Raw genomic sequence first — 13,127 nt, 5'->3', positions numbered from 1 at the left:
TCATTGCCGTAATAAACAAAGTCCATAACTCATTTGTTACTCCACAGAGGGCAGCATTTCCTATGGAAGGTGAAGGTTGCTAAGCATGAGTCAGGAACTTTAAGACTTAATTTCTCAAAATGATTCCAGAAGGACTTGATCCACTCTGGTTGTGAACCCCTCATGTAATAGCCGGATGTTTAAAAAAGCGTAAGCAGAATATTATGTATCCAAGGGAGTGATGGCACTGTATGAAGAAAAGTGAAGGGCCATCATGACCGATGTAAGCTGGTGGAATAAATATATCATATCATATAAAATATAAATCCTACCAGTTCTCATATCAACAAGAGCTGTCATCTGTTGATGTTTATGCATGATTCTCCCTTATTTCAGGTGCTGACGCCAGACCTGGAGTTTGTACGACACATAGAGAATGAAGGCCTTGCTGGAAGGAGTTGTACTGGTATTGCCGTGTCCAACAATGGACTTGTTGTGGTTAATTGGCGCACCAAGACAGTCACCGAGCTGTCACCAACCCATGGTGAAACGCTCTCCAAATTCTCACACAATGCCTTCCAGGTCAGTCATATCACGTTTTCCTCTGTGTTTAGTTGTACAATCTTTGCACTTAGATTAGATTAAAGTGAGTTCAAGCCTGGACAAGGACAGTACATTTTTTCTTGCTTGTGTGATACCATGCCAGTGGCAGCCCGTGGAGTTTATACAATGCAGGTTATGCCATGCATGCATGTATGTATTTATTTATTTATTTATTTATTTATTTATTTACACTGCAAGTGGGTAAGCACCTGGTGGCAGTGGTAACTAATTACACTCAATAATGACAATAATAAATACAATTAATAATAATAATAATAACAACAACAAGGAGCATCCTAAATTAAATGAGCACGATCACTTAAAATAATATTTTAAAGTAAATCTAATTCGTATCTTAACCCTAAGTTTGAACTAAAACCCACGAGTATGATATGTTCATACCTGCACAAGTACCTTTCAGCACTACACTCATTTTGCTGACAACTAACTCACTGCACTGAAACTACGACACATTTCACTGATTCTATCCTGATTTCGTTAACATTTCAAAAACATTTCACTATTCAAATACTTTGCACTGCCACTATAAACTATAAAGGTAAGCGTTCACTACATCGTATCGCACTCCTCGTACAAATCGCACACAACGGATATTTTAAGTGCAGTGCGTTCACTGTAACAGCTCCACCTCATCGCCTCATCGGATTCCCCTATTAGCTGTTTAAAACATGACGTCGTACGATATTGACATTACTGAAAACAGAGGAGTTGAGGTTAGGTCTGTTAATTACGTCTGTTAGCGAATAAGAATTTGTAATTGTTTCATGCGTCTTAATTGAAGAGGAGGAAAGGAAAGAAATATTGTTTACATAATATATTTGCAAGAAACGACTTGATTACTGTAATGGGAACGCCTCAAATGATATAATTCTTCGCAATTTTCTACACGCGAAATAAGTTTTCCGTCTGCCATTTTGGCGCGACACTGAACATGGCACAACATAATAGTAACAGTTGACCAATTAAAATTGATTTATTAAAGAAGGCCATGATCGCACGCATCGGAAAAGTTGCCCATCCGAGAAACGTGGACGGATTTGCCGAGAGGCGATGCGTCCGATACGATGTAGTGAACGCAGTTACATAACAATTGCAGCAAAGATAGTCTTTTTCCGATCTGTGCGATTCGTCCGATGAGTGCGATACGATGTAGTGAATGCTTACCTTAAAGCTTCACTGACGGAAACACACTTCACTTACAGAACATCCTTCACTGATGCAACACACTTCTTCACTGATACAACACTTCGAAAACAAAATATCAATTACACCCTTTAAATAGTGTGTATAATATACTACCATCTATTAGTAAAGTCCTTAAGTCTATTTTTAAATACATTTTTAGTTATTGATAAAGCCTTTAGTAAATCTGCAGGTAAAACATTCCAGTCCCTGATAGTACGATTGACAAAAGAAAACTTTCCAGTGTCCATACTCTGTCTTCTTTCCCTCAATTTATATGAGTGGTCGTTCCTTGAAGAGTAATTTAGCGGCTGCAACCTATTTTTTATTTCTCTCCAGGCAGGCTCCCCTCTATATGTTTTGAACATTGTGCATAATCGAATTCGCGTTCTCCTGTCCATAGCACATGAAATAAAATTGACCACTAGTGGCTTAGTGTGTTGTTGCAACACTTCGCTCACACATTCTTCGCTTATGTGTAACTATTTGAAATGGTACGATGTAAGAGTAATGGAACGGAGAAAAATTCTCTCTGGCGCCGGGATTTGAACCCAGGTTTTCAGCTCTATGTGCTGATGCTTTATCCACTAAGCCACACCGCATATCACCCTGGTGTCGGACAGAATCGTTTCAGATTAAGCTCCAACTCTTGGGTTCCCTCTAGTGGCCACCCTCTGCACTACGTCATAGATTCTATGAACGTAGAACCGAAGTCCACACATGTGCTGAGGTGCACTCGTTATGAGTGACTAGTTGGCCAGGATCCGACGGAATAAGCGCCGTCTTAAATCACAAAGTGATTTACGCATATCATATATGTTATTTTAATGTACCGAAGTACATATGATATTTCCATGCAGATATTCTGCATCATTATATGATGTAAGAGTAATGGAACGGAGAAAAATTCTTTCTGGCTCCGGGATTTGAGACGATTCTGTCCGACGCCGGGGTGGTATCCATTGTGGCTTAGTGGATAAAGCATCAGCACGTAGAGCTGAAAACCCGGGTTCAAATACCGGCGCCGGAGAGAATTTTTCTCCGTTCCATTACTCTTACATCGTATGATGACGCAGAATATCTGCATGGAAATATCATATATACTTCGGTACATTAAAATAATATATATATATATATATATATATTTGAAATGGAACACATACTCGTAGAGACGTTTTTTTATGAATGTCTCAGAAATAAGGCCTCTGCAGTGCAGGTCATACATCATTAATCATTCTGCGCATCTTGGTTACAATATGTACTGTAAATGGTATTAAAATTGGTGGGGATCCTTGTATTCTTATTTAGTACTAATGAAATAAGAGCCTAGTCATTTGTGATTTTTATATGATTGATATCAACACAACAGACATAAGTGTTTAATTACTAAATTAAGTTATCTGTTTGCTCACTGTAATCGTATGGTTCCAGGAACCCATTGATGTCGCAGTGGACAGAGGGTATGGCCACATTCTTGTAGCAGATAATGGCCTCAGTTGTGTTTTTGTTTTCGACTCTGATGGCAAAATTCTTTTCCAGGTAAGTATTTTCCTTAATGTACCATGTTTGATATTCTTTCAGTCTCAATGTGCCATACTGGGAGTGTTCAACACTAAGTTTTAACGATCTGGTAAATTATTATTTGTGCGAGGTCGTGCGTATTTGCTTGGTTTCCGCACAAAACCAGTCCGCGGAAAGTCTAAAATTCCACATTCAGTATTCCCAACCTAACACACATAACAATTTCCCTCTTCTTACCGCTTAAGTGACATATTGATTTTACTGCTTTAGGCTTTTAACATATTATTTTTAGAGATGTTCAATATAGTAATAATTATAAATTGGAAACTTACCACTGCAATTTCACCTAAATTGCACTGTTAATTATTGTTTTTAAATATTTGCAAAAATTAAGTAAACTCTAAATCATTACATAACCTTACCGTTTGTTTTAAGTTCGCATTTATAGACTGGGGGGAAAAAAAAAACAGACGTATATCATGGCCTGCTGGAGTATAGTAAACACAGAAAACATTTTAAAGCAACAATGTTGAAGATAGATATTTTTGTTTTGCAAATTTGCCGTCATTGAACAGAAACCAAGATGAAGATTTCATTGCAACTAATTAGAAATTCCTCTTTCAGGTATGTAATAAACGATGTTCGCACAAAATAATGTACGATACACGAGCGGTATGTTTTCTTTCAATTCTCGGAAATTAAAAAAGCTCAACTACGTTTCGCTTTTTCAAACTTTTCCTCGAACATGAAAACTTCAACATACCGCTCTTGTAACGCATATTACTATTACATATTATACCTAGATATGGAGATTTTTCATTACTGCTGAAAACACGAAATGTACGGAAATGGTATAAAACTTCACAATTTCAACATTGGGAAAGGAAATATTAATATTTCACTCATTAAATGACGAAAAATTTTCGTATGTTGCGAAATTTTCTGTTTTATGCAAAATGCTATAAATTTTCTCGAGATTTTATCCAGTAGACGTCGAATGTACATGCACTAAAAATTAAGAATGTACAAGAATGGATGTGTTGTCCATTGGGGGAGATCTTAGGTGTGGTTTGGAAAATTCCAAAATCTAACAAAAGAGAATAGAGTCACTTAAAGACTGTTAATGGTATCAAAACAAAATATTGTCGGTATTTTGTTTTGATACCATTAATGGTCTGACAGTATTTTATTTTGATACCTTCAGTGGTCTTAACTACCACTACCATATTAGTGCATGATTTACTCAATGCATTCTCCAGTCCATATGACTCAGTTTTCTATTGGTAGATTTCAGAGTCTTGTCCTGACACCACATTCACTCTAGTATAGGCCTACTCGGTGTCCTTCTTCACTCCTAATGCATATCAGTCCGATTATCAATGCAATCTTTCTGCCTGTTGTTACATTTCCCTTCAAAAAGTTGTATGTTCACCTTGTAAAATTGTAATATGTTTCTGATTTGAACAAAATTTCTTTGTTTATTTAGGACGTACAGGATGTCATTTTACATGCCTCTTCAAGTGTTTAAATGTCTGTGAAACAGAATCTTAAGATTTTGATCTGTATTGAAAATAAAATGGTTGCATAGTAAGTGGAATACATTATGTGTGCAATTTATTTATTTAGTTGTCTGTTTTTATTTATCTTCTTGTTTATATGTACAGACCGAGAAGCAAAATTTGGGCCACCTGAATTTTTCAAGTTCCAGTTATAACATACTGCACATGCTCAATCAAAATTTGAGCTATCTGAATTTTCCAAGTTCCAGTTATAACATACTGCACATGCTCAACCAAAATTTGGGCCATCTGAATTTTCCAAGTTGCACTTATAACATACTGCACATGCTCAATCACAATTTGGGCTATCTGGATTTTCCAGTTATAAAATACTGCGCATGCTCAACCAAAATTTGGGCCACCTGAATTTTCCAAGTTCCAGTTATAACATATTGCACATGCTCAATCAAAATTTGGGCTATCTGGATTTTCCAGTTATAAAATACTGCGCATGCTCAACCAAAATTTGGGCCACCTGAATTTTCCAAGTTCCAGTTATAACATACTGCACATGCTCAATCACAATTTGGGCTATCTGGATTTTCCAGTTATAAAATACTGCGCATGCTCAACCAAAATTTGGGCCACCTGAATTTTCCAAGTTCCAGTTATAACATATTGCACATGCTCAATCAAAATTTGGGCTATCTGGATTTTCCAGTTATAAAATACTGCGCATGCTCAACCAAAATTTGGGCCACCTGAATTTTCCAAGTTCCAGTTATAACATACTTCACATGCTCAGCCAAAATTTGGGCCACCTGAATTTTCCAATTTCCAGTTCTAACATACTGCGCATGCTCAACCAAAATTTGGGCCATCTGAAGTTCCAGTTATAACATACTGCGCATGCTCAATAAGCATTGAGCATGCCCAATATATTATAACTGGTACTTTGAAAATTCAAGTGACCCAAATTTTGTTCCTGGGTATGTACAAGCAGTGCTGTTAAATTGTGGTGGACTCATAAAATTTTCTCAAATATTTTGATGTCACATTTGATTCTATTGCCTTAATTGCAGGTGGGGAAGAAAGGCAGTCAAAGGGGTTACTTCAATCTGATCTCATCTGTAACAGTGGGACCAAGTGGTGAGATCATTGTTGCAGACTCTCGTATTCAAGTGTTCTCTGCTAAAGGGGACTTCCTCGAAGAGCTCTATCCAGAAGGAAAAGGTTAATATTGCTTTTCTGATTAGTTATAATCTTAAGATTTAAACTGTATTGCTCGCTACTTAACAGTGATGGAACCTGTCTCAATTGTCTACATTGGAAAGTGAATAGTTCTATAAAATTCACTTCTGACTTTCCCCATTTATGTTTAACATTTGTAACAAACATTTTCTATGATATGTTTCATTAATACCTTTTGTTTTTGGTGGGTAACATCTATGTTCGAGGTACAAGAAATAGTAATTTATAGCATAAGAGAGTAAAATTAGATTTTATCTGCAAGTGGAAAGTTTGGCATCTGAGGCGAAGTCAAGGGTGATCATTTCCATGAGCACATAAAATCTGTTTACTATACAATATATTATCAATTACTGATATCTAAATTTAATTTTAAATTGTAGGCCTTTACTTTGTAATTGTGTTATTTCTGAAGAACTTATAAATGATTAATGTAGGAATTTTGTTATTGCTAATGTGTTGGTTGTCAAGGAAAGAGCGAATTAAAAAATTTTAATTCACAAGTGAATTAAAAATTTTTAGTTCATTGCTGTGAATGAAGCCATTGTTTAGGTTAGTAAGGACGGTGAAAAAAAGACAATTTAGATACCAGTTATGGATAAAAAAATTATAATATTTTCACATGATGTCACTTAGATGTCACTCATGTTACCATGGAAACAGAAGTTTAAGGTGAACATTGGGCCTTGCAGTTTTCCATGTAGTTCGTCTTGTTCCTTTCTCTGTTTACTGTACTTCGTGAGATTTTCCCCTGTGGTAGCTGTTAGATTACGTCCATTCTCGGATTTTCTCTTCAAAATTTTCTTAAGGTGGGGTGATGGATGAAATTTATATTTTCCACATTTTTTAAACTACGTCCTTGATTTTTTGTATACATAATCACGGTGTGATAAACAATGATATGGTGAAGTTTTATTTCTGTCGGTCAGTTGGTTTCTGTGTTATTAACAAAATTATTTTGAAAAATTTGCATATTTCAAAATGAAATGTGTCGCTCAATTTTTCAGTAAAATCTTTGGAATTTTTTTGCAAGACCAGTTGCATATTTAGAGAAACATCAAGCATTATTTTTCCTATATCATTAATGCAAAAGAGGGAACAAATTTTTATAACCACTGCATACCTAAAAATAGAGATTTCCCATAGCCACTATAAATATTTTATTTTTTATTCCCAAAAGTATTCATTTAATCATAAAACCCATGCGCTATTTTGTTAATCACAGTGTATAGAACATGCTGTAAAAATTTCATGTTCCTAGCATCAAAACTGCAAGGGCCTTTACACTTCGAAGGAGACGAATGTGCTGAAAAAAAAAAGTGTGAGAAGAGAGCCTGTAAAATTTGCATAGAATTGAAGTTCAAGTGTGCAGCCATTTATACGTATATTGCGTAACTTTTAACAAGAAAACGAAAATGCGAATTTTTTACTGAAAAAGTGGTCAAAAGATTTGCAGCTCACATAGTTTCTTCCTCAAAATCTCAAATACCCTCCTTTGAAGGATGCGCAGTGGCGTGGTTTTTAATTGTTCCTTCTCTAGTTCCCCCTTTTTTCATTCATTCGGAGGTTTTCCATACAATAATCATGGAAATATTGGGTACATGAGTTGTGTATATATATATATATATATATATATATATATATATATATATATATATATATGAATATCAAATGAAATACACTGCCTATAGTATTAAAGGAAGTACATTTGGATATTTATTAATAATGGTTCACAAAAAGTACATAAACTTAATAAATTACAAGTAACATATAGGTACACGAATAGCAATTATACGCAATAAATATACATTTAATACCTCATTTTCCATCCTACATCTATTTCAATTTATGTTGGCTTTAACTTGCACTTACATCTAGTTTTAGTGCAAGTTTCAACCAAGCGCATTTATTTAAAACAAAAAAGGCCTTAAAGCTTATTTACATATTACTTTTTTAATTTTTTTTTAACTCTACAATAAACAAGTGTACATCAATTTAAATTTAAAAGTCATGTTGAGTTCAGATAAGTTTGTGAAATAATATCATATAAATTAGTTTTTATTTTGTCAATCACTTATCATGTTATGATGGCAGAAATGGATTCTGTTACATCAAGATACAGTGTTAATATACGTCACGAATATTTTCGACTTACTTTCAAGTCATCTTCAGGTGATAGTTTTCTAACAAATAAACATTTGAACTAGGTGAAAATATTATTTAAACACATTTATAAAACACTTTTAAATAGTCTGACCATGCATACTTTACATGAAATGGTTAAATGGCATACATAGTCTTAAAATTAAATTGACATACAGATAGAAAGCCTTCCAATGAACATGATTATAATACAATATATTGAGAGGCATACAATGTGCCTGAATTATGAAATTAAAACATTTAAAATTATTTTAAAATTATTATATATAAAACTGAAGACTCGGCTTGTTCTTTATGACGTTCAATGTATTGGAAGACTGTATGAAGTGGATGTAAAAGAAAATCTCGGTCTATTCGACGTGGCGAGAGGCATTATGTCTGAAAAAATTAATCAAAGATGTCTTAAAATTTTGAAGAGAAGTTAAGTGATTAAAGCCTTAAAGGGGCTTTAAAGGTTAATACGAAAGATGTACGGTGGAGGTTTTCAGATGACGTGGCCTTCTCATCTTGGCGTTACATGGTAGACTGAGCAGTTGAGTTTTCTGTGAAGTGTACATCAATCTTTCCTGTTGCTCTATTTATCCAGTATTTATGTTTAATTTTTAGGTGTATTAAAGGAAGTACATATTGTATTTTATTACTTAAATTTAAGTATAAATGTCATTGGAATTTTTTTAAATCCCCTGTCAATTTTATTTTTTACTTACATATGTCCATATTTTGCCCTCCAGGTCGAGGAAGATATGGAGGTGTCGTGGTGGATGGAGATGATCGAATCGTCGCAACGCGCTCTGAGAAGAATCGTAACTATATTCAAGTCCTAAGGTTTACTGGAGGCACTCTTATTTCGACAATTGACTCACATGACTCTCGACTCAAACGGCCTAGCGGTATGGCCATCACAAGTGACCACCATATTATCGTTGTCGATCTAGGAAACGATTGTGTCAAGAAATATAGATACTGGTAGAGGGTGAAGACATCCTCATCCATTTACTTCTGTGTGCTTCACTGTACAGGCTAGGCATCACAACCTTACCTGTGATTCCCTCTGAGTGAAACGTAGGCACGGGATTTGCATTGTTCATGTCAGTTATATTATGCTTAAGTCTGCTGTATTACCAAGTGAGATGTACATTCTCATGTATCTCCCTGATACGATACAGGATGTGGCAGAAATTCTTGAAGGTGTCTGAAAATTGCAGCATTTACAAGTTTAAGGAAATAGTATGGAATTAAAATGAATTGTTATAGTCCATTCAAAATAAGACCCACTCTTAACATAATATGTGTATTACTCCACTCACGAGTTTGAGTAACCCTACTCCAACCTGTTGTTGTGATGCAGGTTTTTTTTATTTTAAATGTATTTTTCGCATTTATATTTATTTAGAAAGACACTCTTTCAGCTTTCCCAATAATGGGATCACACAGAGGGAAAACAAAATTGAAATTAGACAGGAAAGATCACAAAAGAGAAATGTAGGGATGTAGAATACGACATCCAAATTTTAAAAAGTATTGATGGCACATATTAAAATACATATGTTAGCTATTTAAGTGTACATTTTTACAATTGTCAATTTATTCGACAAACATAATATTATTTGCCATATATTTGTTATGCGTTTCTTTAAAAAAACTTTTGTTTGTCAGTAATTAAGGGTCTTTGCTATAAATTGTGAAATAATTCGTATACTCAAGAAACAATTTAAAGTAAAGAACTCGTTTTTGTTTTTTTCTTCCACCCTGAGTATTTCGGTCAGTGTTTATATTAAGGGTGGTTCTTATTTTGGATAGACTATAGATATTAAATAGGTAGATAATGTAAGACAATGTGATAGCTATTGTACTTAGACTTATAAGATGTAATAGTCATTGCTGATATACAAGGAGGAAGTGAAATAACCCTGTAGATTTTCAGAGCAAGTAACTCATGTTGTATATAACAAAAAAATGTAATACCGTATTGGAGGAAAGTTCATAGTTTTCTCAGGAAAAAAAAAATGTTTTTTTTTTTTTTTTTTTTTTTTTTCCGAAATGTTTAACACTCTCTTATTCGATAATTATTTGTTTACATCAAAAGAAAATCTAATAAAAATCATTTATCCTTCTGGCATATTTCAGTAGCGTGGACGGTTTTTGTGTAAATTTAATTTAAAAACCACTAATTTCAAGCCAATGAGTGGTGTGATCAGCTTGCAACATTGTAGCCGGAGAGGAAGGTGAGAGGTAGTTCACCTAGGGAGACAGACCTGAGTTCATTAAACTCTTAAGCTGCGGTTTGTTTATGGTGACTATCACCAGGCGCACATTACTGATGATTGTTGCCTGGAGTTGCTAGCAGTTAAAATAAATGTGCATGGTTTCTTCATAGCAATGATCGCCAACGTAGATTGTTGGATGCGGTGCAGATCGCTGGAGATTGCTTCTGAAGCAAATTCAGAACGCACATCGCCGCATACATGTTCAATAATCAATATTTAGAGAAGGCCATGTAGAAATATTGAATCAAGTTTCGCCAGCATTTATAATCGCCGGTGATATGCATTTGACGATCGCCATAAACAAACCGTAGCTTTACATCTGTATTACGAGAAGAAATGGGAATATGTTAGCGGTGATACCAGCTATGTCAAAATTAAACTCTGTTAGTTATCATGCTTTCCTTATCATTGGGGGTGGGGTAGTAAATTCATTTCACTTTACAAATACTACTCCCCTTTCAGAAATGGAATTCAGCAAAAATATGATTTAAGTGTTTAATGGTATTCAAAATCTGCAAAATTTCTTCTAGATGATCGTCAGTGGTACTTCTCACTCTATTTACCTGAAAAGTTGTTATTCTAGAACACTGGCATAATATGACTTGTTTGTTCCATTAACTTTTGTATATAACATTTTATAGCAGTATGGAATATGATAAAATTATGAATGATTTGTTAAATATATACATTGAGTCCAGGTGGTATATTCGTATATTCTGTTAACTGCATTTGCTTACTCTTTCTGTCGTACTTCTTGCTGCTGTCATACCTAACCCAGACTCAAATCCACCTGGCGAACTTACGGCCTAGTAACAAATAACTTAAGATCAGCTGATTTCTATCATTATCGATTTATTAATTCGTCCTACAGAATAATATCTGTGATATTGACAATTAATATTTGAGGAGAAAAATTCGCTCCGGCGCCAGGGATCGAACCTGGGTCCTTGGTTCTACATGTAGAGAAGGCCATGTAGAAATATTGAATCGAGCTTCGCCAGCATTTATAATCACCAGTGATATACGTCAACATGTATGCCTAACTTGGAGTCAGGCCACAAAGGGAAACAATGAAGGAGAGGGGTTCGGTCCGGTGCTGTGGATTGAATTCGGCGTAGCTCAGTGGTTAGAGCGCTTGGTACATAGAACCAAGGTCCCGGGTTCGATCCCTGGCGCCGGAGCGAATTTTTTTCCTCAAATATTAATTGATTTCTATCAGTTCTTCTCAGTGTACTTCCGTCTGAAGCCATTGACATAGCTTAGACAGTAGACGCACTTTCCTACTGATCCAGGGCTGTGCTAGGACGTGGATTTCATTCCTGCTTGGGCTGATTACCTGGTTGAGTTTTTCCGAGGTTTACCCTAACTGTACGGCAAAAGTCAAATAATCACATGATGAATCCTCAGCTTCATTTTGCTAACATCAATTTCATTGGCGCTAAATAATCTAGTAGTTAATATAGCATTGTTAAATAACCGAGTAAACATTCGTAATTAATATAATGAAATTTCCCCTGAATGAACTGGCTGATTTAAAACGTGACTCTACTGTAATGCTCCTAGATTCTCCACTACCCACTGTGTTTGATGTCTATACTATTGTTTAAACGTCCTGGATTCTACTGTAACAGTTGTGAAAACATATTATGCAACAGCCATAGGGCAAATCTTTAAGATATGGAACAAAAAATGCAACAAAAATCCGTTTATTGAAGACATGCGTTGTGCACCACACAGGCAACATGTACTAAATAAATGCTGGGGTCCACACCTGTGGAGTAACGGTCAGCACGTCTGGCTGCAAAACCAGGTGGCCCGGGTTCGAATCCCGGTCGGGGCAAGTTATCTGATTGAGGTTTTTTCCGGGGTTTTCCCTCAACCCAATACGAGCAAATGCTGGGTAACTTTCGGTGTTGGACCCCGGACTCATTTCACCGGAATTATCACCTTCATATCATTCTGATGCTAAATAACCTAGATGTTGATACAGTGTCGTAAAATAACTCTATAAAATAAAAATAAAATAAATAAATGCTGGGTTCAACACATGCAGTATCTATAGTTCCAAAGATTATGAAGACATTAACAAATTAAAAAAAAGCAACGTTACGAAATTTCAAGCTGTAAAACAGTCATTTTCAAAATATTTTATTAATTTTTTTATTTTTTTATTTATTTAATGCAGGGCTGTAGAGTTTATCTTTAGCCAAAGTGATAATGGCAACATGCAATATTCATAGAAACAAGTAAACAAATATACAGATAAACAAACAAACAGTGAGAAGAGTACATAAATAGATATATAACATGAAAGGAAGAGTAACAAAATATTATTTGCTGTAAATTGTAATTAAATCGGAATTAAAAAATATTAGTTATGGAAACAATAAAATTTCGTCGAAAAAATACGAAGTTTCAAATTTGTTTTCTCCCTCCACATATATCTTATGCGACAATGCAATTCTTGCGATACCTGCCCCTTCCCCCCATACATCATAAGGTTTGGCTTTAGGAGGCATCGACTTGTTATATCGACGTTTGGGTTTTATCTTATCCAGTTTCTTTTAGACAAGGAAAAGGCCCTCTTTTCCGACTCAGTATTTTACAAACACATGGCAGGATTCTTGTGCCTTGTGTTAACACA

The 13,127-nt window shown here is 35.1% G+C and overlaps 1 protein-coding gene across 3 annotated transcripts in view; it reads left to right on the top strand.

Annotated features, from left to right (window-relative positions):
- LOC138701068 (tripartite motif-containing protein 3-like) overlaps positions 1–9,637 on the top strand; it is a 236,645-nt gene extending 227,008 nt beyond the window's left edge. For 2 of the 3 annotated variants that reach the window (XM_069827622.1, XM_069827621.1), the window contains exons 8-11: positions 376–561; positions 3,217–3,324; positions 5,888–6,038; positions 8,948–9,333. In XM_069827622.1, coding sequence (XP_069683723.1) covers positions 376–561; positions 3,217–3,324; positions 5,888–6,038; positions 8,948–9,186 — 684 coding nt within the window. In that variant the 3' untranslated portion in view covers positions 9,187–9,333. Of the gene's footprint in view, positions 1–375; positions 562–3,216; positions 3,325–5,887; positions 6,039–8,947 lie in introns of all 3 variants that reach the window. The other variant, XM_069827620.1, reaches the window with a different exon arrangement.
- The last annotated feature ends 3,490 nt before the right edge of the window (positions 9,638–13,127 follow it).

Source organism: Periplaneta americana, chromosome 6 (assembly GCF_040183065.1).
Source record: "Periplaneta americana isolate PAMFEO1 chromosome 6, P.americana_PAMFEO1_priV1, whole genome shotgun sequence".
NCBI classification, from domain to species: domain Eukaryota; kingdom Metazoa; phylum Arthropoda; class Insecta; order Blattodea; family Blattidae; genus Periplaneta; species Periplaneta americana.
Note: the sequence above shows the minus strand (reverse complement) of the source record. Positions and strands in the feature narration are given on the sequence as shown.